The sequence below is a fragment of the Pelobates fuscus genome, chromosome 7 (genome assembly GCF_036172605.1).
Source record: "Pelobates fuscus isolate aPelFus1 chromosome 7, aPelFus1.pri, whole genome shotgun sequence".
Lineage (NCBI taxonomy): Eukaryota > Metazoa > Chordata > Amphibia > Anura > Pelobatidae > Pelobates > Pelobates fuscus.
In genome coordinates, this window is record NC_086323.1 from 188,141,202 (window position 1) to 188,169,103 (window position 27,902).

Below are 27,902 nucleotides of genomic sequence, written 5' to 3' on the forward strand. Positions count from 1 at the left end.
GCATTAACCTCTCTAATCTCCCGCTGCCTTTCCACTGTAGCACGTGGCACAGGTAATATCTCAGAGAATACCACCTTGGAGGTCCTTTTCTTGAGTTTGCTACCTAATTCCCTGAAATCATTCTTTAGGACCTTCCATCTTCCTCTTACTTTGTCATTGGTACCAACATGGACCATGACCGCTGGGTCATCTCCAGCCCCTCACAATAATCCATCCACTCTGTCAGCAACATGCCGGACCCGAGCACCCGGGAGACAGCAAACTGTCCGGTTGAGACGATCAGAGTGGCAGATTGCCCTATCTGCTCTCCTAATGATAGAGTCCCCTACCACCACAACCTGTCTTGCCTTCCTTACATTTTGATCCCCACCCGTACTAGAGGGGCTGTCACCTCGGCTGTTCGAAGTAACAGCTTCCTCTAATACAGCTACTCCTGAGCTGATGCTCCCAACATCTTCCCTGAAACGGGCAAATCTGCTAGGTTGCACCAAATCAGGACTAGCTAGCCCTTTCCTCTTCCCTCCCCCCCTGCTTCCTCGCCCCACTGTCACCCAGCTACATGCCTTTTCACCATCTGTCATATCTCCTCCCTCTCCACTACCTGTGCATAGTTGTCATATTGCATTATCACAATACCCCCACCCTTATCTGCAGGGCATATTGTGATGCTTGAATCTTCCGCAAGATTTTGAATAAGTTTCCTCTGTTTAAAAGTCAAATTCTGAGGTTGTTTTTTTATGTTTGATGATTTGGTTTCTAGACTCGTTCATGACCGTGGATATGTATGTTTTCAAAGATGGATTATTGGACGCTGGATAAAAAGTAGTCTTCAACCTTTTGATATTACCTTGTTGATTACTCAATCGATTTGTCTGGGTAGATTTCTTAGCAAAAAATTATTTCAAACGTAAATGTCTGCCAAACTTAAACATTTCAACATCCACTTTAATAACTGTGGTTTCGATGTAGGGACAAATGTAAGTCATTTACTCAAGATCAGTTCTTCTTCTTGTGTTAGCTTTCTGTTAGATACATTTAAAGATTGGCACTATTTCCTGGTGGGAGTTTTTTTGTGAATGTTTATAGGTCTTCCCTCCCTGTTCTCTCCTGATGTTAGTTCGTCGTGGCTTTTTGTTCTATTGCGTGTCGTGGTGGCTCCTCCTGTGGCTCCTAAAAAAGCTTTCTGTTGTCTATTGGCTTCGCTGTCAGGGGCAGACTCTCCTGAGGTGACATCAATTGTCGGTATCTTAGGATGTTGTATCCTACGTCTTGGGCGTCTTGATTTGTGTTGTCCCCCTGACAGAGTATAGTGTATAGTGTGTGTGTTTTTGTGTAAAATGGGGGAGGATGAGGGCATTTTTTTATTTTATTTTTAAAATTGATATGTTTTGTTTTGGTTTTATCCCCCCTCCCTGTTTCATTCTTGGCCAGGGAGGGGGGCTATGTCAATCCCTGGTGGTCCAGTGGCATTGGCTGAGCAGTGGGGGGGGGGGGGGGGGTGGCAGCAAGCGCTTACTTACCTTTTCTACAGCTCCTCAAGCTCCCAGTGTAAATCTCGCGACCTGTGTGCCGCGCGGAGCGATGCCATGGTAACCCATGGCAACGCTCTGACGGCCGCGGGTCTCGCAAGATTTATACTGGGGAGCTGGAGGAGCTGCTGGAAAGGTAAGTAACAGCTCGCTGCCGGCCCCCAACAGGACCGCCGGGCTTGTAATGAGCCCGGCGGTCCTGGTATCTATTATCGGCAATATCGGTATCTATATTGGCCGATACCGATATTGCCAAAAATACAGAATATCGGCCGATAATATCGGTAAAACCGATAATCGGTCGATCCCTACTTAATATCATTATAACGAACAGTGTTTCTTGATCAGTGTATAGATACTCCTAATAATTAAATAGAGTGGAATATTTATTAGTGTTTACTCCGGATCATTATACAAAGCGGCATGTTCATTATCATTGTCTTACTTTCATTATTATTTTTTTTTTGTTCCTGTTTTTATTTCTTCTTGAGAATCTATTTCATAGAATTTTAACTGATCTAATCATGGACAAATTATCATTTCAAGTCCTAATTTGTGCGGGTTGAGCTGTCTGCAGGGCAATTAGTTTAAATTAAAAACAAAAATACATATGTGCCTCAAAGGTTTACCATGTGTTGACTAGGCAATGCTTGGGAGCCAGCAACTACATTCAATAGTTAAAAAATAAACAAAAAACCAACAAAATGGGGATTTATATCACAAGATGTGTAAAACCTGCTTCATGCCTCCACCCATGCGGCAGGTAGGTCAGGTATCTTCTAAACAATGGACAATCACTTTCTGTATTTATAAGCTAGTGAATGAGCAGCCATTGTAGCCCAGTTTCTAGAAAGCCCCCCATGTAAAATAAAAGGGAGAAATGGCCCCTCTGCTCATACCCATTACTGAATTGTGTTGATAATAGAATGAAAAGGTACATAAAATAAGATTAGTTTTTTTTGTTTTGGTTTTTTAGAATTGTGTTTATTAGTCTGCTTCTTAGGAAAAGATTTTCTGAGAACAACTGTCAAGCTCTATTCGGTAAGTTAAATGCTGTTTTCTGTTTCTTTGTAGTGTGTGTGGTGTATATATGTATATATGTGTGTGTGTGTGTGTGTTGTGGGGATATTTATGGGATAATAATAGTAAACAGTTGAGAATTGCCCACTATTTCAATGCTCAGATCCCAAAGATCGTTATCGTGTAAGTGAAATGTATTCCATATAAATAAAATCACAATTTGTTATAAAAATAGATACAATTTATTGTGACAAATTAAATAATAATATGTAACATGCGTGATAATAATCAATTAATTTTCAGTATAACATGAGTATGCAATACAAATGGCAATACATTTCACTGGCTAACACAGTATAGAATCTATAACATTAGCTGTCAAGAGAAGATTTATGACAGGCTTCACAGAGAAACTAAAGTGAAACTTACACACAGACACAGAGCTTGCAGCTTAAGGCCATAAAACTTTAGCTGACAGTTAGAATAACCCTTTCAATGCTGGATAGACTTCCTAGGTAATTAAGATCTATTCTCATGTAATTTTAAATAAAATAACATTTAAACCATCTCATTAGTCATTTCCTGGAACCATCCAATAAGAGTAATCTACCATGTTCTATAACCAGAATTTTAATTTGCCTAAACAGATATTTTATCTTATTTTAGAGCAAATCAATACACCTGGATAAATATCACGATATGCTAACATGTGATATGTCACATTAATATATATATATATATATAATTATTCCTTTCCATCTGCAGAATAGAATGCTTAATTATATATTCTTTAGTAACTAAGATTTCTAAGTATCGAAATCTGATCGTGATTTATCCAGTCATATATCATGCAATTAGAACATTTTAATTAATTTAGATTAATTAAATGAAACCAGTATAATTACCAGTGGAGTAGATATTTTCATCAGATTAGTAGGTAGTCTCAGGATTTGAATGGATGTGTGATGGTGTGTAAGAAATTCTGAGTGCCCTGGAGTGGATATCTGTCATGGATTTCTCTGCATTGCCCCCCGACTGCTCACCTCTTTGCTTCTTTGCTTCCTTTGCATCCCCTCTCTTCCCTTTGTCTTAACTTTTTAAAGAGAAAATTCACTAGGTGATAGACCAATAGAAAACTGGAGGTGTGGTTACCTTCCTTTACTGGTGGCTATTTTGACGTCATTTACCTTATCTTTATAGTTGTCTATAACTTAAGTTTTCTGTCAGTTCAAGAGTTTCTTTGGGCTTTCTTCAGACTATGTGTCTGGCAAATTCTGCTATAATTTCTAATATGACAGTTATAACTAAGTTTGACCCCTAAACAATGGGACGTTATACAATATCGAAAGTAAAATTAAATTATTTAATCTTCTCTGTCACAAATGTCTGGGTTTAGAATTGATTATATTCCATTAGCATTTAGACAGTCTGTCCATCCCCCGTTCTCATCTCTTATCAACAGGTTTGTATATACTAAACATTCCTTTAGCTCTGGCAAAGTGGTTAGTTTGACAGAAAGGATAGAAATCTTGTGTCTTTTGTTAACTTGAAATCCAAAATGGAGTCTGCTCTGTTCAGAGTGATTCTGACGATATACATTTTAATTTCTATCATAGCACAAAATGTCTGCCGATATAAATACCCTGACAGTGTGTGTGTGTGTATGTATGTATATGTATATATATATATATATATATATCTCAGATAAAATTCGTATCTTGTAATACCTTTTTTTTTTTTAATGGACTAACAGAATTTGTTAATGACAAGTGTGAAGAAAATGGACTTTTATTTGACATTTTCTTCTTTATTCGTTTGTTTCCTCCATTCACTGCATGGATATTGGATATTAGTTCGGTAGTTTGAAACTACCGAACACCGACCACCCTCCTGGCTCATTAAGTTCAAAAGAACCGACGATTAAGTGCTCCCTGGGCGGCCGCTGTTCGTATAGCCGAACGCCACGTGGAAAAGAAAACGGCGGCCATCTTGTTCGCACGAGGGGAGTCAGCGGGACTTGGTCGTCGAGTGTCTGGAATTAAAATCGGACACTCGACCTCACGAACCACCGCTGAAACTACCGAACGCCGGCTTCTCTTACTTACTGAACAGTCAGAAGAGCACCATTCGGTAGTTTTGTTTGTGCAGACAAGGGGAACAATCGCTCCTATGAGCCAGGAGGATCCATTCGGTACTTTGTTCGTTTTTTACCTTTTTCTTAATTGACCGACCGCACATGCTGAATTTGTGGAACTGTTTTGGGCAGGAGCCTCGTGTGTGGTCGGTAAAACATGACTTCTATACTTTTTAAGAACACCTGAACCGATCTGGGTGAAATTTGGATATGGTTGTCCCCCAGATTGGGGCTATCAGGGGATATGTAATTTGTGGGGATACCTTGTGGGGAAAGGGGTATTCCAACTTTTGGGGAAATTGTGTGCCCTCTGCCTGGAGATAATTGATTTATTACTTAACTTATCTCAATATCTCCCAGGCAGAGGGAAGGCGTGTATTACTGTAAAACTGTATGATGATTGGTCAATGTCTTTGTTTGCTGTGGGAAGTCCTCTTGCAGGAGGATTTCTCATAAAAGCCAGTGTGTTTTCAATAAAGATCATTCCTGTTACACCCTTCATGAAGTCTAGGCTCATGTTTGGGGAATATTCTATTTGCTGGGGAGAATCGTCTTGGAAGCTGCATTCATCTACACTATTCCTCTACTCCCTGCTGCAGCTATAATCACTTATGCTCAGCTGTTGGGAAATGAATAGAAGACCGCAGTACCATAACCACTGCAGGTCTTAACAACAAGCTTTCGGGAGAACCTCCCTTTCTCAAGTCTGAAGCATGTCTGAGCAAGACGACACATAGAATTCAAAGTTGAGTTGTGATACAGGGGTTAAAGCGACATGAGTGTAGATAAAACACAGGTTTGTTAGAAAATAGACACCATTTTTGCAGAGGGTCATAAATATCTTTCTGAAGAGCAGAGTGAGGGGAGAGAGAGGGATAGAGGGAGAAGAAAAACAAATAAGCAGACATTGCAGAGGATGGTACACTTTATACATGTACACACACATGTATATGTGAACGCATAAACACATGTACATATACATACATGCACATGAACTCATATTCACAAATATAAATGCACAGTAATATATATAAGCATGCATACGAGTATGGGAAAGCATAGGACTACGCATTACTGTATATCGATAGAATAAACCTATAGGAATGCATTTTAAAGTGTTGATACATATGACAGAACAGTAAGATAATGCTGGGAGAGTGTTCATGTAAAGTGATGGTAGTGGGACAGGAAACCCAATATGTTTATTCTATCTATATACAAAGTACTATGTGTAGACCTATGCTTTCCCTTACTCGTATGCATGTATGCTTTATATATATATATATATATATATATATATATATATATATATATATATATTACTGTGCATTATATTTGTGTATATGAGTTCATGTGCATGTATGTATATGTGTTTATGCATTCACATATACATATTTATGTGTATGTATGTATAAAGTGCACCTTCCTCTGCACTGTCTGCTTGTTTGTTTTTCTTCTCCCTCTCTCCCTCTCTCTCCCCTCACTCTGCTCTTCAGAAAGATATTTATGACCCTCTGCAAAAATGGTGTCTATTTTCTAACAAACCTATGTCTTATCTACACTCATGTCGCTTTAACCCCTGTATCACAACTCAACTTTGAATTCTATGTGTCGTCTTGCTCAGAAATGCTTCAGACTTGAGAAAGGGAGGTTCTCCCGAAAGCTTGTCATTAAAAAATTCTGTTAGTCCAATAAAAAGGTATTACAAGATACAAATTTTATCTGTTTTTTTACATCTACATCACTGGACTAATACGGCTACAATCTCTACGTGAACACTATATATATTTAATGTATGTATGTGTGTGTGTATAGATATGTGTGTGTATAGATATGTGTGTGTGTATAGATGTGTGTATAGATGTGTGTGTATGTGCGCAATTCTTTGCACTCAGGCTCAAAATCTACACAATTTCAAAAAAGGTAAATGCTGAGTGCCAGACTGGTAGTTAAATAAATAGAAATATAAAGTATGATAGTCTGCACTCACGGTCTTGGTTAAAATGTAGCATTTATGTCCTCATATTTTTAAAATGTGCGCATAGTAAAGTGCCTATAGTGATGCAAAAGGTTGTCGTTTCAGTCACAGTATGCTGTTCTAAGGAAAGTTCCATGGTATTGAAACATCGAACTTTTGCATCACTATATACACTTTACTATATGCACATTTTAAACTATGAGGAAATAATCGCTACGTTTTAACTAAGACTGTAAGGGCAGGCTAACATACTATTACTATGCTATACATACATATAATATGTGTGTGTATACAATATAATATATATTTTTTAATTAAAAAAAAAAAGGTTTAAAATTGTATTTTTATTTTTAAATTACATTATTTCCTGGCTAGTCCATGGCAGCATCGCAATAGGTTATGGTGGTTTTGTCCCTTCTCACAGTGGTTATGGTGTGGATCCCGGTACTAGCATTGTATTCCAACCAAGAACACGCTCCTAGACTCTGATTACCCTGGGACTATGGCCCCTGGAGTGCATTACCTGTTAAAAACTCAATTTCTGCAACTTGAATGTTAAAACACTGTCTGGCCCTTTAACTCTGTTGGGAAAGAATCTGTACTTTTAAAACTGGCACTTCGGATACAGCTGAAGTAGTCAAAGTGGCTGCCATTCGACAAATGAACACGTGGCGGTGGCCATTTTAAATTAGCCGAACGCGGTCAGCGGTGTTTTGCCGTCGAGTTCATGGAACTGAAATCTGCTACTCGACGGCACGAACACCGCTGAAGTTTTACCTTCCCTGGAACTATCACATTCTAATGGAGTCGAACGGCATTTGACCATTCGAACGCCACAGTAATATTGCAATTTTCATGAACGGCACCCATTCGTGCATTTGAACTGTAATGAATAGACCGGCCGGATTTGAATGAAATTTGGATATGCTGTTCCCATAATTATGCTGTTTCTAAAAATTTAAGTTTTATGCGAATATGATGTGTAATTTTAAAGTTATAAAAGTTGTGTAAAAAGTGTGTTTTTTTTTCCCGCTTGGAGATAATTGAATTAATACAGCCATTAAACTCAATTATCTCCTAAACAGAGGGGAGGAATTTGCTGTAATGAATGGGAGTGTTTTACTTTGTGTCTGGAAATGATTGTTACGTTTGTGTTTTCAGTGCCCAACAAGGTCCATGTGGGTGGGAAAACTGTATAAAAGAAATGCCTCTTGCACTCAATAAACCAGATCTTCTTACCCTCAACTTGTAGCCTTGTCTCTTGTTGTAGGGAACAGCTATACCATCTATATAACTACTAGCTCTTATAAGCGCTCTCTTCATCTACGCTGCTACACTCTCTGGAAGGAGAGCCTCAGCTATACCCTCCTGGAGGAGGGAGCCCCACTCTACCCATTCTGCAGGACCTTGAGTTGGAGCTCTGTCATCGTCTCAAGTACTGGGAAGGAGGACGCCCAGACGGTAGATACCCCCACTCCATAGGGGTAACCGTCACAGGGATCACATTTTATAATTTGTGTGAAAGTGGCAGTGGCTACGTGTACACCTTTCGTGTATACGAAGGAAGGGATAGCCACCTTGATCCCCTAGGTTGCCCAGATATAGTAGGGACAAGAGTGAAAATTGTCTGTGACTTAATCATGCCATTACTAAACAAGGGATATCACTTGTAGATTGACAACTTTTACAACAGTATCCCACTTCTAAAAATGCTGTACTGCTTTGAGACCGTGGCCTGTGGCACTATTCGGAAAAGTTGCACAGGTTTCCCAAAGGCTCTAGCAGAAAAAAATAAATAAAAAGGGGGGAAACAGCAGCTCTCTGCCAGATTGAACTTCTGGCACTAAAGAGCCGCAATAAAAAGGTGAACACACTTGCAAGGTCGCAGTTTGTGCCAGAGGGGAAATTAAACGGGTGCCAGTCTGCATACAACATTACAATCGGCATATGGGGGGAAATGACCTGTTCGATCAACTGATGCAGCCATATTTGATCATGCGAAAGACCAGGGCATGGTATAAGAAAGTGGGGGTATATATATATATATATATATATATATATATATAAAATGCAGACCGTAATCCACAATGCCTTTGTAATTTAAAAAAAAGGAAAATGCTGAGCTGAAATGCACAGTTCTTACTTTTCAGGTTTAGCTCATTTCTGGGCTGCTTGAGTGCCACACAGGGGGGACCATCGGTTGAGCCTAGCAGAAGAATGGAGGCAGGTCATTTCTGCTTCAGGATTCCATCAAACCCCAAAAAGGTGCAGGGTGTGTTACAAGAGGGGCGTAAGAGCTGTGAGGAGTTATTACTGCCCTGATTGCCCCTTTCAGCCCGGCCTATGTATTGGCCACTGTTTTAAAATTTTCCACACTCGGGCCGAGTAAGTAGACCGGTTTAGGGGTGTGATTTTAGTCACCTGTCTGATTGTTTGGTTACCGAATCTTGGCTTTGTCTCCTGTTTTTCTTGTCTTCTGATACTAGACCTCGGCTTGTCCTATCATTGTTCCATATCTCTTTACTCCTTTGACCTCAGCTTGTAACTTTACTATTCTCTGCTTGTATAGCCCGGCCATTCTAAGGACCGGTATTACAAGTTTCTCTCTCTGTCTTCTCTCTTTGTGGTCTGTCTGTGTTTTGGTTCCGAAATCCGTGACCGCGTTGCCCGTGAAGCAGATTATTGGGTACTACTCCCTGATAAGTTTACGCCAAATATCACTTTCACAGCAAATAGTAGGCACTTGTTCATGATTTGAATTGACGAGCTGCTTATATTTAAAAATAGATGTGGCCTTTGAGAGGTAATTTGCAATCATGAGCTGCTAAAATTAGACTTAAGCCCAGCATCCACTTTTGAAAAATATGAAATTGGTGTGTCTCAAATCTGCCCCCTTAACATCCACCACTCCCTGAAAAAAGCTACACATGGGGATATTGTTGTACCAAGACAACATAGTTGAGCAACATATGAGGTGTTATACTGCCGTAACACACATAAGGATTGCAAAATATACAGTAACATCTCCAAGTGTGTGTCAAAAAGGCATAAAAAATGCTAATTGCTACTAGACTTGGTACAAACTAGCAAAAAAATGATCCTATGCTAAGATTTAAAATATGCCTTTTGAAATACCATGGGGTGTCTGCTTTTACAAATGGAAATTTGAAACATAGATCCATCAAATCAGTCTCTCAAAATTCTACTTTAAATATTGAAATGGACAGGTCTCCTATATTGCACTGTGGCTTCACGAAATAGTGCCAAATACATACAATGGGGGTATCGTTGTACTCAGCAGAAGTAGCTAAACAAAAAATAAAGATTTGTATAGGAATAGCACACACCAACTTTCCGAAAGAGAAGATCTTTGTTATAAGTTTGTGTGTCAAAAAGCAAACTCCAATATTTGGAGATATTGGCAGTGAAATGGCTACGTAAAAAGTGTCAAAATAACCTTATGTAGATAGCCTGTGATGTCTACTTTGTATACCTTTTGTGAGGCAATTTTGTTTTCTTTTATGGCTATTAAGCTTACAAGACAAACATACCAAATTCTAAAATCGCTGCACATTAAAAGTTTATTTTACTCCTTGTGTTTTGTGACCTGTAACTACCAAAAAAACTTAAAATCCTAGACAAATTTATATATTCTGTAAATCAGAACAACTAAATTAATTTTGTTTAATTACTTTCCTTAACCTGCACTAATTATGAACGTTATTATTGCAAAAACTGTAAAAAAAAAAACACACTTTCCCCTTTTTTTGTATTTATTTTATAATTAATAAGCATTTATTTTTATTTTTTTAAATTCTTTATTTTTCTTGTGCATTATATTACAAAACAGAGTAGTCTGTAGCGCCACAACAGCGGTTACAGGCATTTCAGCTGCATACATGGTCATGGCAAAGATAAACTGCACATTTTATTTTTTATAAGTAGATATAACGCGCTAGGAACATGGTTAAACTAAGAAACATGGTAAATGCTCATTTGTGTCACACTTCTATTTTGTTGAGTCACGAGTGGATCGACATGCTTAAATTATGAAACATAATATAATTTCACCTCGCTCAGAGATAAGTAAGTACAGGTAAACAATGCCTGATTAGTTAAGATGTGTATATATAAGACATCTTAGCGTGATTACACACATTCTGCCGAGTTATCAAGAGTGGCATTTTTATGATGCGAAGCAAGCTAAATTAATAATATCAGTGCATCATTACACCTGTCCTATGGTAGTGTCCTTTGCTGTGTAATCTTTTGCTGGTTATTATAATAAGTAGCGGGGAGACTCAAGCTTTGAGCTACGCGTCAGGGTCATGTATTCCGCTCTAAGGGGTAGTTTTCCTACCATTAAACGATGTTAGGTTTTGTTATAAATCTGACTAAATTATCAGTGTTCTGTATACTCTGGGTCGATGTTTATAATAATAATTGCGTACGACCGTGTCATGCAAGCAGTCATATGTAAGTCTTGTCGTCTTAAGTTGCTGGTTGACGTAAGTATTTATATGTCATTTCGCTATTCCCTCGCATGTCACCCCGTGGGTCCTCTTGACCGACAGGGGGGGGGGGGGGTCTGAGTGTTGCATAATGTGGTATCAAAGAATAATAAGAGCGGAGAGGTGGCCGCATGTGCGGTCGCCATGGTAAAATGAAACGTATTTCGATTGATCAGTAGAGATAACAAAAACAATATAAATTAGGCTGAGAAAGGGCTAAGTAAATGGTAAGTCAAAATGGTGAGTCAAAATGCCAAATAATTATGGCTAAACGATACATTATGCATTGTCCCAATAGTGTCAGGGAAACAGTTTGTGGGTCATTCCGGGTCTCTAGGTGCCGGCTCCTTCAGAAGGTTCCTGCCTGGGTCGTCGCGGCACAAAAGTTGATGCCCGTTCAGGGTCCCAGCTGTGTGGAAGCCTTGTGGTCGTCTGGGATGCCGTGCGGTGCATGGAATCCTGTGGTAGGCCCAAAGCCTGAAGTAAGTCCCGTGCTCCTTGGAGGTCGTGAACCACATGTTTATCTTCGCCCCTCTGGATTAGGAGGGAGCGGTCGGGGCGCCATCTGTATGGTATGTCCCTTTGTCTGAGTAACGTGGTGAAGGGTTTTAACGACCCCCTCCAGGCCAACGTGTCTCCCGTGAGATCCACAAAGAAAGACAAGGCGTGGCCCTCAAACGTGAGTTGTGCCCGGTTTCTAGCCGCTGCTAGGGTTGCGGCCCTGTCCTTTCTGTGTTGAAAGCGAATTATTAGGTCGCGAGTGGCCGTCGCTGGGGCTCTGGCCGGTTTCGGGATCCTGGATGTGCCGTCGAGTTGGATGGCTCTGGCTGCTTTCGGTGAGAGTAGTTCAGCCAGTAGCCTGCGTGCGTAGTGCGGTAGTTCCTCGGCAGGTATGTCGTCGGGCAGTCCCCTTACTTTTATGTTAGCTGCTCGGCACTCGTCCTCTACAGCGGCGAACCTCCGTTCGAATTCTGCATTTTGTTTTTGAAGGTGCGCAATCTCCGTCTGTATGGAGGTGATGCTCGTGCTGTGAGCTGCTGAGGTGACTTCCATGGCGCCCAGCCTCGAGTTTATGCCTTGCAGCTCCACACGGAGGGTGGCTATGTCCCCTTGTAGCGTGGACTGTAGGTTAGCCAGCAGGGACTTTAATACCGATGTTGTGATCGGCGCCCCGTCTGGGGCTTGGGGCTTGGGGCTTGGGGCTTGGTCATGGCAGCCGGTGGTCTCGGCATAACTAGCTCGTCCTCCTCCAGGGAGGTTTCATCGGATAAGTCAGAGTATGTGTCGGCTAGGGCGGCCATCTTGGGCCCTGGTGCTCCGTGCGCTTGCCTCCACATTGCCCCGATAGCGGGGTTATGTCCTTGCTGGTCCGGCTTCGTTTTTTTGGATTTTCGACCCATGACTGGTCTGCCACCTCTTGCCGGTATTTGTGTCGGTTTTAAAAGGTTTTGCTGGTCTGATGTGACTAAAACTATAATTATTTCTCTGGAGCTTCGGCGCCATGCGACCTCTCCGCTTCGCAGTTAGGCTCCGCCCCATTAATAAGCATTTATATATGTATGTTACATCAAATTAAAGCCTTTTGTCCTTTAAAAAAATGGTATATAATATGTGTTGTTGCAATAAATTAGTAAAATGCAAATTGCAGTTGAACGCAAACAGCAACAAATTTTAAAAATTGCTTGTCATTGAAGCGGTGTCCTTAAGGTGTTAAAAGTTAAATTTCTGTTTGGTTCATTCATGGCCTGAATGCTCTGGGCATTTGGTTCAAGATGCAAATTTGTATCCCGAATGGCAAGAATAAGCCTTCTGATTATGTTGAATTTGAGGGAACAAATTTTTATTTGATTGGTGTCCCGAAATCACAAAATGTTTCGGTTTGTTTTGATTTTGAAATTGGCATTTTTTTTCTTAGAGTATTCGCAATAGCGCTTTCCGTCATGGAAATTTCTGGATTTTTCCAGAAATTTAAAGAATCCTATTTCTACAGGTCAATTTAAACTTTCATCCTTTTTGAATCTGTTTGGTGTGGCATACTTAGAATTTAGTTGCCTCTGCTTGCTTGCATATCCATGTAAGTGTTAATGTAAGTTAATTTTTTACTTCCTTTTGTTTAAATTTATTCTCACAATTCTTTCGTAACATCAAAGACTCCAAAGCTTTATTTCAAAAGACAAATGCTCTCTCACTCCACATATCAAATCATATCAAACCTTCAAGAAAAAGTGATCATAGGAGTACCAGAATCAGAAAGGTTCAAGGTGATATATTCGGTTCTATTCCTTGTCCCAAAAGCATCAGGAGATTGGCATCCTATCCTCAACCTACACAAACTGAACCTTTCCATCAAGGTACAAAAAGTTAGGATGGAATCTTTGACCTGAAATATTTCGTATTTTCATATCTTTATTCCATGTCATATTTCCATATTCTTGACCCCAGAATGTCAGACTTATTCTTGGATCAAGAAGCTATTACCCTTGGGTGTTTGTTTGAAGAAGAGGGAAGGACAACAGGAGAAGGGTGTTTTCGTGGGACATTTCCAAAAGCAGTCCACCTGAGATTGGTGATTCATGGAAGATACTCCGCTCAGAGATTAATATTGCGAGGGAGGCATAATCAGTAGATGTCCTTTGTTGCTTCCATTAGAGTGAGTGATCTGGCCCTGCCCAAGCGGTTTATGTACTGGACCATGGAGATATTGTCCATGTGAAGAAATATGCAGCAATTTGATACATCTGTGGCTAGACTGCAGATCACGAAGGATTCTGCTACCTGTTCCTGGCAATTTTTGGTGCCATGGTGGTGGAACTGATACTGAAAGGTACACATATGAACTGGCCCGTATGGCTCCTCTAAATGTAGCATTGAAAATGACGATTCTCGGGTGCGACTGGGATGGAGAGAGATGCATCTATTAGATTCAGTCTTTTAAACTAGAGATTAGTGAGAAGTATTTATTTATATTGTCAGTATTTCATAGTATGGTAAACAAATAATTTATAGACACATTTCCACTGACTGGTCAATCCAGCTATCTACTCGAAGGTTGTGATATTCAAATTTCATTTAAGGTAATAAGAATAGTAATATACAAAGAGTAGTAGAAACATCCTTACTGTGAAAGCAGTAAAAACTAATAGTGGTATATAAAAGTTAGTAGGTACCTGCACAGCTTTCCAGGGGCAGAGGCTAATAGTGCAATTTATGTGCTGCATGTTTCCGTAATATATGAAATATACAAAATATGTGTAATCTGTTCCTCTAGCACACTTTCAATAGCAAAGGGGTTAAAGCACAGAAAATATTTGATAAGGTCCTTTAATCACCATCAAACTTCATCGGCTTCTTTTACAAACATATTGCCCGATTTTTTTTTTTTTTATATTATAAATAATTTATAATGACAAATTTCCTTTAACTCCAAGTATATTTCTTTCAGGTGTTTCTGTCTGCAGAAATTATTCTGAAGGACGTGAAAAGAACAGAAATACATTAAGCACGACGATAAAGAAATCTTTTAGTAAAAGGATCATGGCTTCCAACTCTGAAAAATCAAGGAATCTCTCAAAATCCTATATAACTAAAAAGCAGACAGTAGGCAGAACAACAAAATGTTCCCAATGTTCTAAAGGTGTGAAATGTTTTGTCTGTAAACATCTTGTTGTTCATCAGAGAACTCACACAGGAGAGAAACCTTTTGGGTGTTCTGAATGTAGCAAATGTTTTGGAACTAAATCAAAGCTTAATGTACATGTAAGAACTCACACAAGAGAGAAACCTTTCTTATGTTCTGAATGTGGCAAATGTTTTGGAACTAAAGGAAATCTTGTTTGTCATCAGACAACTCACATGAGAGAGAAACCTTTCTTATGTTCTGAATGTGGCAAATGTTTTGGAACTAAACAACAGCTTGTTATTCATCAGAGAACTCACACACAAGAGAAACTTTATGCATGTTCTGAATGTTGCAAATGTTTTGGAACTAAACAACAGCTTGTTAATCATCAGAGAACTCACACACGAGAGAAACCTTTCTCATGTTCTGAATGTGGGAAATGTTTTGGAATTAAACAACAGCTTGTTATTCATCAGAGAACTCACACGAGAGAGAAACGTTATGCATGTTCTGAATGTGGGAAATGTTTTGTAAGCAACTCACAGCTTGTTATTCATCAGAGAACTCACACAGGAGAGAAACCTTTCTCATGTTCTGAATGTGGCAAATGTTTTGGAACTAAATTAACTCTTATTCGACATCAGACAACTCACACAGGAGAGAAACCATTCTCATGTTCTGAATGTGGGAAATGTTTTAGTAGGTACTCAAGTCTTGTTCTTCATCAGAGAACTCACACACAAGAGAAACTTTTTGCATGTTCTGAATGTGGCAAATGTTTTGTAAGCAAATCAGATCTTAATGTGCATCTGAAAACTCACACAGGAGAGAAACCTTTCCCATGTTCAGAATGTGGCAAATGTTTTAGTCTGCATACTACTCTTGTGCTACATCAGAGAACTCACACAGGAGAGAAACCTTTCGCATGTTCTGAATGTGGGAAATATTTTGGAACTAAATTATATCTTGTTCGACATCAGAGAACTCACACAGGAGAGAAACCTTTCGAATGTTCTGAATGTGGGAAATGTTTCAGCCAGCATACTACTCTTGTTCTACATCAGAGAACTCACACAGGAGAGAAACCTTTCTCATGTTCTGAATGTGGGAAATATTTTAGTAGGCACTCAAGTCTTGTTCTTCATCAGAGAACTCACACAGGAGAGAAACCTTTCTCATGTTCTGAATGTGGCAAATGTTTTGGAACAAAATTATATCTTGTTCGACATCAGAGAAATCACACAGGAGAGAAACCTTTCTCATGTTCTGAATGTGGGAAATGTTTTAGTGGGTACTCAAGTGTTGTTGTTCATCAGAGAACTCACACAGGAGAGAAACCTTTCTCATGTTCTGAATGTGGCAAATGTTTTGTAACTAAATTAAATCTTGTTCGACATCAGACAACTCACACAGGAGAGAAACCTTTCTCATGTTCTGAATGTGGGAAATGTTTTAGTAGGTACTCAAGTGTTGTTGTTCATCAGAGAACTCATACAGGAGAGAAACCTTTCTCATGTTCTGAATGTGGGAAATGTTTTGTAACTAAATTAAATCTTGTTCGACATCAGACAACTCACACAGGAGAGAAACCTTTCTCATGTTCTGCATGTGGGAAATGTTTTGGAACTAAATTAAATCTTGATCGACATCAGACAACTCACATAGGAGAGAAACCTTTCTCATGTTCTGAATGTGGGAAATGTTTTGTAACTAAATCAGATCTTAATGTGCATCTGAGAACCCACACAGGATAGAACTTTCTAAGATGTAACAATGCATCTATGGTTTAATAAACAACTTTTATTCTGAATATGAGACATTCTAAAATCTAGATTCAAATTTTGTTTACCATCCTGTGTCTTACATAATAGCAAAGCTTTTCTCATATTGACACAATAAATATAAACTATGACAGTAGCCGTCAGTGTACAAATGTAAGCATTGTGATTGTGATAACTCTGCAGAGCTCCTCTTTACCTTTCTCCATTATAGCATTACTGTGGATTACTGTTGACTGTTAATTTGTAAACTCCTGTACCTTCCATGCTCAACTCTTGCTTTGTTTAATGTTAGGATTTGTTAGCGTTAGTCAATATATGTTTTGGTTAATTGACATTCCCCATTTATCACTATCACCTGTATTATTTCTCCTATTGATTGATTTAGTTTTTTCACTTTAATAACTGCATGCCTTTCCATCCATAACTATTGTTTTATCTAACCCCAGGCTCCCTCTCACTGCCTGTGCACCAAACAACAGTATTCATATAGTAGCATTTCTAGAAGGATAAGTCCCTCAAAAAACATCTCTTCAGACTAGCCTATGACATCCTAAAGTAACTATTATTTCACAAACCTATATTTTCACGCTTTTTCTTTAGAGGGCCACACTTCACTTTCACCTGTCAATGCTGCTACTTCCCACACTGTTGCTGGCTGCTAGCCCCCACTCTGCAATTCATATTGTGTTTTATACCCCATCTCCTCTAGATTGAAAGAGTTTTTATCAACCTATTGATTCCGTAATGATTTTTAATTGTCTTATTTATTGTTACATTTTCCCATTGTAAAATTGTAAAGCAATGTGGAATAAGCTAGCTCTTTGTAAATGCCAATAATAACAGGTCTAAGTTTCACAAATACATATTGATGATGTCATTATTAAAATCCTATTAACCCCTTAAGGACACATGACGGAAATATTCCGTCATTATTCCCTTTTATTACAGAAGTTGTGTCCTTAAAGGGTTAATGTCTGCTTGACGTCTACCTGTGTGCCCAGAACATGTGTTTTATTTATTTTTTACTGTGTTATGGGCATTTGAATGTTGTTACTATGTTACTATGAAGAAAAACCGCTTGTCAGCAATGCCACAACAGCAGAATCCAGCATTTTGTACATACAGATTTGTTAAACGTTATGTAGCATTTTGATGGAACATACACATTTTTATATTAGTAAAACAGGCTAGTCATACATAGATTCTTCGCATTAATTATATTGAGTTACATCTTCGCTTTTTAAAAGTAGATTATGGTGAACATTTCTATTGCATATCCTCGCTTATAGGAAGAAATAATGAAAGACATGGAAAGATAAGGCCCATTAGTTGAGACATGTACAGACATATGCCGCCTACGTTCTAATATACCGATATAAGTCTGGGCATGTTATAACAATCAATAGGAAAATAAATAAAAAGTAAACGCGTAGCTAAGGGAAACTCAAACTTAGGCTTATCATATAAGGTGTATAGGCATATAAGCCAGTAAGTTTCCACTTGTCTGCATAACAATCACGCTTGTGAAACATAAAAACATCACATGTAAAGTGAGTAATACAGGCTACGTCTAGCTGTTGTCTCTTACATTAAGTTACGCTTGCTTAGTTCAAGCTGTTAAACCTTGCTAGTGTGTCTTAAGTACACATGTAAAGATCCGCTGGGCAATGTGGACATGTAAACATTGCTATGACATATCAAGTTAAATAAAGATTAACAGCAGTGTCCCAATAGCTAGTAAATATCACTATTGCCCTAAGCAACTCAATTCCTAGTGTAGTGCTGTAAGAGGTAGCCAGAGCATGTGCTATTTTGTGTGATGGTGTCTCTTGTCTGGGATTGCTCCCATGTTGCTTGCCCGGGAGGGCAGGGCGCCCGCTACAGTGGGTATACACACAGTTTACACATTGGATTGGAGATTTCCCTTTGTTAGATAGACCGGAGTGAAAGTGGATTGGCAAACCCTACATTTTTAGTGTGCAGTTTATGCTAGCTTAGTTATGGGTTGCATTGAGAGAGATATAAGCTGTGGTCCGTGGCTCAGTGTACAAACTTAAGTGTGTTCAGGCCAGACATCGCTCAACATGTATAGCATACTGTCACCTAGATAGATCAACAGTTCGTGAGTCTGTAAATGTTTCAGGTACCGCCGTCTTGGTGGGTCCGACGCTGCGTGGATGTTAGAGGACAGATGGTCGGTCAATGCCTGCTCCAGCTTGTCGGCTTGAGTTGGTGCAAACGTCCTTTTAGGCTTAGGTGCTAGCAATGTCTCTCCAGATGTAGCTCTTAAGTTAGTCTGTTGGGGACCGAGGTAAGGGTGTTCTCCAGGAGCAGTGTTGAGTCCATCGCCTCCCTATGCTGCCCTCTTCGCTTGGCGGCAGGGTTGTGAGTGTGGTGCGTACTGGTGTATCCGCCGCTTTGGGTCTGGTAGGCCTCCATTGTTGCCCGCCTATCTCGTGGCAGGGTACTGTCGCTTGTAGGAGCTCGTTTGAGGGGCATCGGTGTGGTGGAGCCTTCAACTTCTCTGGCCCGAGTCAGGTCGTGATGCTGTGTGTTCAGTGCTCTACAGTTATGTGCACCCATCTGCTTACTGCGGCGCGCGTGGCAGCCGCCATCTTGCGTGGTGCTGTGAGGCCCTCGAGTGTGCCGGTGGCGCCTTGGTGTTTCAGCTGCCATGCCCTCGTGCGAGGACCGGGATCACCCCCCCCCGGTCCATGGGGGGGGGGAACAGGGCCGGGTCCGCTCGAGCCTGAGCCCCAGTCAGGGCGCTGTGTGGCAGGATAGCGGAGCGTCCGCCCCGCTCACCGCCGGAGAAGCCTCAGTCGGGACAGAGTTTCCTCCTCCAGGGGACTGTAGCCGGAGAGGCCAGCCTCACCCTGGCACCAGCAGATCCTCTGCTTTGGGCAGTGTGGTTTACGGTCAGTTTTTCGAAGAAAATCTATTTTTTCAGCGTATTTCGAGCTGTGTAGCAGGAGCCTCTGTAGCCTGCGACCGTCCAGCTCGGCGGTCCGGCCCCGCCCCTTTGCAGCTTTTTTAATTCAAGATTGAGAGATTAACCTGTATGACCAGGAGTGAATGTTATTCTATTTTACGTATATTGCAAGTATATACATTTACTCTTTTTATAATTGTTATGGATTATTAAGTTTTTATATTGTCTATTTTAAAAAAAAAACATTTTAAAGACAAACAATGTTGCTTTCTGTGGCGAAAGTAAGGTTTTTGGAGGGGCCTGTTTGCGAGCCTCCTACCCTGTAATAGACCTGGATAAAATACTTTAAACAGGCTCTGTTCGCAATTAAAACTATATGGTTCGTTTACCGAACTGCCGTACGAACCGGAGACCACCCTGGAGCTTGTTAAGCTTAATTGATACATTGTCTAAGTGTTCGTCTGGGTGGCCGGAATTCCTATGGACGACCACCAGGTGGTGGCCATCTTGTTCGCATGGACCAAAACTAGAAACATAGAATGTGATAAGAACCATTCGTCCCATCTAGTCTGCCCAATTTTCTAAATACTTTCATTAGTCCCTGGCCTTATCTTATAGTTAGGATAGCCTTATGCCTTTCCCACGCATGCTTAAACTCATTTACTGTGTTAACCTCTACCACTTCAGCTGGAAGGCTATTCCATGCATCCACTACCCTCTCAGTAAAGTAATACTTCCTGATATTATTTTTAAACCTTTGTCCCTCTAATTTAAGACTATGTCCTGTAGTTTTTCTTCTTTTAAATATAGTTTCCTCCTTTACTGTGTTGATTCCCTTTATGTATTTAAATGTTTCTATCATATCCCCCCTGTCTCGTCTTTCCTCCAAGCTATACATGTTAAGATCCTTTAATCTTTCCTGGTAAGTTTTATCCTGCAATCCATGAACCAGTTTAGTAGCCCTTCTCTGAACTCTCTCTAAGGTATCAATATCCTTCTGAAGATAAGGTCTCCAGTACTGCGTACAATACTCCAAGTGAGGTCTCACCGGTGTTCTGAACAATGGCATGAGCACTTCCCTCTTTCTACTGCTAATACCTCTACCTATACAACCAAGCATTCTGCTAGCATTTCCTGCTGCTCTATTACATTGTCTGCCTACCTTTAAGTCATCAGAAATAATCACCCCTAAATCCCTTTCCTCAGATGTTTAGGTTATGACTCTATCAAATATTCTGTACTCTGCCCTTGGGTTTTTACATCCAAGATGCATTATCTTGCATTTATCCACATTAAATGTCAGTTGCCACAACTCTGACCATTTTTCTAGTTTACCTAAATCATTAGCCATTTAGCTTATCCCTCCTGGAACATCAACCCTGTTACATATCTTAGTATCATCAGCAAAAAGACATACCTTACCATCAAGACCTTCTGCAATATAACTAATAAAAATATTAAAGAGAATGGGTCCAAGTACAGATCCCTGAGGTACCCCACTGGTGACAAGCCCAAGCTTTGAATATACTCCATTGACTACAACCCTCTGTTGCCGGTCACTCAGCCACTGCTCTACCCATTCAACAATATTGGAATCCAAACTTAAAGATTGCAGTTTATTGATAAGCCTTCTATGTGCAACAGTGTCAAAAGCCTTACTGAAATCTAGGTAAGCAATGTCTACTGCACCACCCTGATCTATAATTGTAGTTACCCAATCAAAATAATCAATAAGATTAGTTTGGCATGATCTCCCTGAAGTAAACCCATGTTGTCTCTGATCTTGAAATCCATGTGTTTTTAGATGTTCAACAATCCTATCCTTTAACATGGTTTCCATCACTTTCCCCACTATTGAAGTAAGGCTTACTGGCCTATAGTTGCCCGACTCCTCCCTAATACCTTTCTTGTTAATGGGCACAACATTCGCCAACTTCCAATCTTCTGGGACTACTCCTGTTATCAATGATTGGTTAAATAAATCTGTTAATGGTTTTGCTAGTACACCACTAAGCTCTTTTAATAGCTTTGCATGTATTCCATCAGGTCCCATTGACTTATTTGTTTTTACTTTTGACAGTTGAAATAGAACCTCTTCCTCTGTAAACTTACGTGTAATAAATGACTAATTTATCCTTTTTCTTAACTGAGGTCCCTTTCCTTCATTTTCATCTGTAAATACCGAACAAAAATATTAATTGAGGCAGTCAGCTATACCTTTATCCTCTTCGACATACCTTCCTTCTTTTGTTTTTTATCTAACTAATCCTTGTTTTACTTTTCTTTTCTCATTTATGTATCAAAAAAGTTTTGTCCCCTTTTTTTTACTGACTGTGCTATTTTCTCTTCTGTGTGTGATTTGGAAGCTCCTTTACACATATTCTAATTTTAGAAAAGTCTGTTTTTCTAAAGTCTAAAACTTTAGTTTTTGTGTGGTGTGACTCAGTCACTGTTCTTATATTAAACCACACTGACTGATGATCACTGGATCCTAAACTTTCACCTACAGTAATATCTGATACCAAATCTCCATTTGTTAACACTAAATCTAGTATGGCCTCTTTACGAGTTGGCTCCTCAACGACTTGTTTTAGAGACAAGTAGGGAGTTTAGAATATGTGTGCTCCTGGCACAAGCAGCTATTTTTGTTTTCCAATTCACATCAGGAAGATTAAAGTCACCCATGATGATAACTTCCCCCTTCATTGTCATTTTAGCTATTTCCTCAACTAGTAGATTATCTAACTCTTCAATTTGTCCTGGGGGCCTATAAATCACACTTACACAAGTTACTGTGTGATTACCAAATTCTAACATAACCCAAAAGGACTCTATGTTCACATCACTAACTTTTATTAGGCTAGATTTTATGCTATCCTTCACATACAGGGCCACCCCTCCCCTTTCCTGCCTTCCCTGTCTTTTCTATATAAAGAGTACCCTGGTATTGCTATGTCCCAGTCATTTTTCTCATTATACCATGTCTCAGTAACAGCGACTAAATCTACACTATCAGTTGCCATTATTGCTACAAGTTCATGGATCTTATTCCCTAAACTGCGAGCATTTGTAGACATGACTCTAAGCTTATAATTTTTTAACACACTTGCTACAGGCATCTTCTGTCCTTGTTTTGGGGGACCATTGGATTGATGTTTTATCACCCTTTTGGCCCCCCTACTAGTTTAAATACATCCTAGCAAAACCTCTGAACTGCTCACTGAGAACATTTGTTCCCTTTTGAGAAAGATGCAAGCCATCTTTTTTGTACAGTTTATTCCCATTCCAAACAGAGCTACCATGAGAAATAAAGCCAAATCCTTGCTCCTGACACCATTCACCAAGCCACAAGTTAAAGTCCCTAATACGCATCCGCCTTTCATTCTGGGTGTTATGCACAGGCAGAACTTCAGAGAATGACAGTGTGGAAGCAACCTGCTGTATATCATTGGCAAAAACACTAAAAACTTCCTTAACCTCTGAAACCTCATTGCAAGCCAAGTCATGTGTCCCTAGATGGACAAGTACATCCAATTCCCCTTCCTGCTTTGCTCGCTTAACAATATTACAGATACGTCTCCTGTCTCTGTGAGCAGTAGCTCTGGGAAGACACCTCACAAAACCACCATTGTCCATCTCCACACCTCTTATGATGGAATCCTCCAACAACAACTGCTTTCTATTAGGCCTCACCATAGTCTCCAAGCCTCTCTCCACAACACCACTAGCCTCAGTGCCTCTCTCCACAACACCACTAGCCTCAGTGCCTGTCTCCATAACACCATTACACTCTGAAAGTGCAGAAAATGAATTATGTAGAGCAACAGACTGTGCAATATGCCTTTTATCCACAACTCTAAGTCTACCAGATCCTACAGTCCTCCATCTGCCATTCCTAGTATGTCTCTGCGGCAGTGGCTTTGCAGCAGTTCCAGCCTGAGTTTGTTTACCAGATAATTTACAAATCTCAGACTTCAAAAATACAATCTCCTGCCGCAAGATAGAGAACTGTTTACAGATTAGACAACAACCAAACCTCCAAAAAGTGGAACGTGAAACAAATGCATAGCAACTATTACACTGAACTAAGTCTGCCATGCCAATGAGGTGAATAATTTAAATCAAACAAATCTTAACTTTTTATTTATCCTCCTGAATACCTCAGATTACCTCCAGTTTATCTCCAGAATATCTCCAACCACACACTTAGAAGCAACACTCTCCAGAATATCTCCAACCAAACACTTAGAAGCAGCACTCTCCAGAATATCTCCAACCACACACTTAGAAGCAACACTCTCCAGAATATCTCCAACCAAACACTTAGAAGCAGCACTCTCCAGAATATCTCCAACCACACACTTAGAAGCAACACTTAGATGAAGCAACCAAGCTATATTAGCCAAGCTAATGACAACAACCCTTATATAACTCCTAAAATCACCACCCACTAGGAATGTTTAACACCTGGGTAGGCCTCTGCTTATTTGCAAACAATAGCTAATTTAAACAGCAATCAATAGCAAGTAGCTAACTAATCAAATCAAATGCCTTATAATTACAAACAGGAAATCAACCTTGTGCAATCAGTAACCTTTTCCTACAGATGAATCTTACCTGTAACAGTAAAAAAGAAAACTCTTAGCACAAATCTTAGACAGTTGAAGCTTCTGTAAAACTCCAGAATATCTCCAACCACACACTTAGAAGCAGCACTTAGATGAAGCAACCAAGCTATATCACCCAGATCAGTTCAGGGGTTCAGGAATTTCTTGGAACTTAGCCTCAAATACCCTGGAACTATTTTCGGCATGAAAACTTTGCGGTTCCCGATCGGTCCTCCAGTGGTACTTAGCTGCGATTCTATGGAAGTATTTTCGGCTATGGAACCATGCCTACGGTCGGTAAAAACTATGACTTCGAAGAAATTCCTGAACCCCTGAACTGATCTGGGTGATTTTTGTATGTGTTGGGATATATCAGGGGGTGTAACATTTGTGAGGTTTTATGTATTTTTAGGGTACTGTTTTTTTTAAAGTGTTTTTTTCTGCGCTTGAAGATAATTGGATTAGATTTAGTACAGTTGCTGATCCAATTATCTCCCAGGCAGAGGGGAGGGATTATAGAGAGCTATATTCACTCTGGGGATTGCTATAATCACAATACTTCCCTGAGTATTATCACTTGTTAAATATATGATGAGGTGTGGCTGGCAGTTGGACCGAATCGTTGGCTGACTGAAGAACTCCATCTGCGACAGCTACAAACTGGCTGAAATAACGCATATAGACCCGAGCACTTACGAGGAAAATACGCTTCTCAAGCATGGCACAACTGAAAGCAAGGAAGCAAGCAGAAAATAAGGATAAACACACTTACTTTGCCGCAAGATCAGGGCAGAACAGAACAGGCACGCAGCATCGCCAAGACAAGTAAAGAGCATGTTCTTACAGAAGCACCGATAACCACAGACTCCATTCCGCTTATAAAGGCCTGTTAAAGACAATGCTGGACAGCATGTCCGTGAATCTGCAGACAATCATGCAAACAGCGGTTACAGAGATCAAAAAAGACCTTCATGCATGGCTCTCATGGAACACAAGATGTAAGGAGCTTACTGAGGCCCTCAATAGCATGGCAGAGAAGATGGAGCAACTTGAAGCCATAATAGAGCGCCAAGACATCAAATTGATAGATCTGGAAGACAGATCACAATGCAAAAACCTCAGTTTTAGAGGTTGTAACGGAGCTCCTAGTACTCTGACCGAGTACCTCCGTTGATGGATTCTCCTAGTGCTTCCTGAGGACTCCAAACACTCCACTTGACACCAGCAGCACTGCAGACCGAACTTCTCTTCCTGCAGAGAGCGAAGCTGGAACAAGCTCTTAAAAGAGCTTAGTGATTATAGCTAGGGGAGTATACAGAGTATAGCAATCCCCCAGTGTAGATGCAGTCGTATCCCCCAATCATGAGACGAGGCTCTATGTTGAGGGTCAAACAGGAACAGACAGAGCTGTGGTTTTATTGTTCTTATATACACATTTTTACACAATAGTACCACCTACATGGTTTTGTGGAACAGCCAATCAAACACGTAATATACAGTAAAACACTCCCATTCATTCCCACAAAATCCTCCCCTCTGCCTGTGATATAATTACTGAACACAATGGGTTAATGTAATTATCACAGGCAGGAAAATATACAGTTTTACACAATATTCATAACTTTAAATGATACATCACATTCACATAAAACTTTACATATTCACATTCTCAGAATCAGCATACTCCAAATACAAACATACTAAAAAAAATCAGGCAATTCCATCCAGGGGTTTATAGGTTAGGTCAAAGTCCTTTGTGACCTACTGCAAGCATGACTTTCCAGCAAACCAGTTCCACAGAGTTAGGCTGTGCAGCCAGTCTATCTTCTCCTCTATCCTGGAGATAATTGGCTTAACTGGGTGTGGCAAGCCAACTATCTCCTGGTACAGACAATATCTCTATTCACAGCAACAGCAAAAATACACAATTCCTATGATACTGAACAGAACCCCAACATTCAACCTATCCCCAGATACCTTGGATCTGACCGCTCAATATATCCGAACAGCGCTCAGATCCCATGAACAGAATAAAATTGCCATGTGGTTAAAGTTTAGCACAGGCTGATGAGAGGTTGAGGAGGGACAAAGCAGCCAGTTTCATTTAGAGGGCCAGAACAGTCTTTTAAAACACCAATAAGTCCAAATAGTGTTTTTAACTGGCAAAGTCTCCCAGGGGCCATAGTCACATGGCAAGAGGCTGGCAATTAGTCCTCTCCAGGCACAAGTGGCGAAGTTAGTTTCGCCACATCTCTCCCCTTTCCCACAAAGACAAGGTACTTGACCTCCTTTCGGTCAGGTCAGGTACAGAGACCACGGTCCCATCTGTACCATCTGCGAGCTCAGTATCTCCCCTTGGTGGGATAAGCTGCCGCTGGGGAGAGGGGGTAACAGGCTCCTCTCCCTGAGACACTCTCTGCTGCTGGAGAGGGAGACCGACTGTCTCCACTCCCAATAACGTGTCCTGCTGCTGGGGAGAGAGACCGGTTGTCTCTGCTCCTTGTAGGACACTCTGCCACTGGGGAGGGAGGACGATGCTCTCCTCTCCCTGCAATTCACTCTGCCGCTGGGGAGGGAGGCCGCTGCTCTCCTCTCCCTGCAATTCACTCTACCGCTGGGGAGGGAGGACGCTGCTATCCTCTCCCGGCAAAACATACTGCCGCTGGGGATCTGGGCCGACCGCCCAGCATCCCTGTAGAGCCGGTGGAGAGACCTCGGTCCCATCTCCACCTGCCGACTGGGGGTTCTCCCAATAAACGTCCACACTATCTTTCCAGCTGAAGGGCTCTGGGTCTCGATCTTTCACTCCACTCTCCTGCCGGGAATTCTGGATGTTTGTAATCCTGCTCCAGTTCCCACTCCCAGGTCACCAGGTGGGCCAGGTCTTGCTCCACCTCGTGAGGGTCATCCCACTTGTGCATGCCCTCCCTGAAGTCAAAAATATCCCGAAATAGGATCTGTGTAGGGCTCCTGAAGTCAGGCTCCGAAAAAGCCTCACATAACAAGCCAGGGCCTTCAAACTCCTCTCCCTCTGTGTTGTCATGCTCCGCCGTCCAGGGTATATACTTAGCTGCATACCACCAGAGCGCCTGGTAGGCATCCTCCAGCCACAGCTCCTGCCCTACCCGGAGCTCCAGTTCCTTTACCCACTCCTCCAGGGGCTGCTCTCCCAGGAGGGGCATCCGCAGTGCTAGTCGTGTCTGCTGTCGCTGCTCCTCACTGGGGAGTCCCTCGCCCCGCTGGTGCTGTACCTCCCAAAGGGCCTTGTACCAGATTCCTTTACGGACTGCATCCCGATCGTCTCATCGTATAGGGTCGCTGTCTGAGTCCACACTAGTTCCATCCTGCTGCTGTCAGGGTTGCTGTACTGAGACAAGCGTTGCCCTCAATTTGTAAATCCACAAAAACAGTATCTCTGAGCTGCTTTACCTCGCACTAGGACGCCATCCCACCACTTGCCAACAATGTAACGGAGATCCTAGTACTCCGACCGAGTACCTCCGTTCCATGGATTTGGGCTGTGCGGTCGGTCTATTTTGCACAGAGAAAATGACTAAGTCCCATTCGAACGAGCGTTCGAATCTTCGAACGGGACTTAGTCACCAGCCGCGGTGTCAAAGAAGGTACGGGTTAGCAGTGTTCGTGCAATTGGGTAGCTGCAAACAGTTCCATAGATTTGGCTGCACACACCACTGTCCGTTCGAATAAGTTAAAATGGCCTCCGCCACGTGTTCATTTGTCGAATGGCGGCCACTTCGACGACTTCGGCACTTTGACGACTTCGGCACTTC

The 27,902-nt window shown here is 41.0% G+C and overlaps 1 protein-coding gene across 2 annotated transcripts in view; it reads left to right on the forward strand.

Moving 5' to 3' along the window:
• LOC134568896 (oocyte zinc finger protein XlCOF7.1-like) overlaps positions 1 to 17,415 on the forward strand; it is a 38,410-nt gene extending 20,995 nt beyond the window's left edge. The window contains exons 1-2 of one of the 2 annotated variants that reach the window (XM_063427599.1): positions 2,525 to 2,570; positions 14,615 to 17,415. In XM_063427599.1, the coding sequence (XP_063283669.1) occupies positions 14,707 to 16,545 (1,839 nt within the window). In that variant the 5' untranslated portion in view covers positions 2,525 to 2,570; positions 14,615 to 14,706 and the 3' untranslated portion in view covers positions 16,546 to 17,415. Of the gene's footprint in view, positions 1 to 2,524; positions 2,571 to 14,614 lie in introns of those variants that run through there. The other variant, XM_063427598.1, reaches the window with a different exon arrangement.
• The last annotated feature ends 10,487 nt before the right edge of the window (positions 17,416 to 27,902 follow it).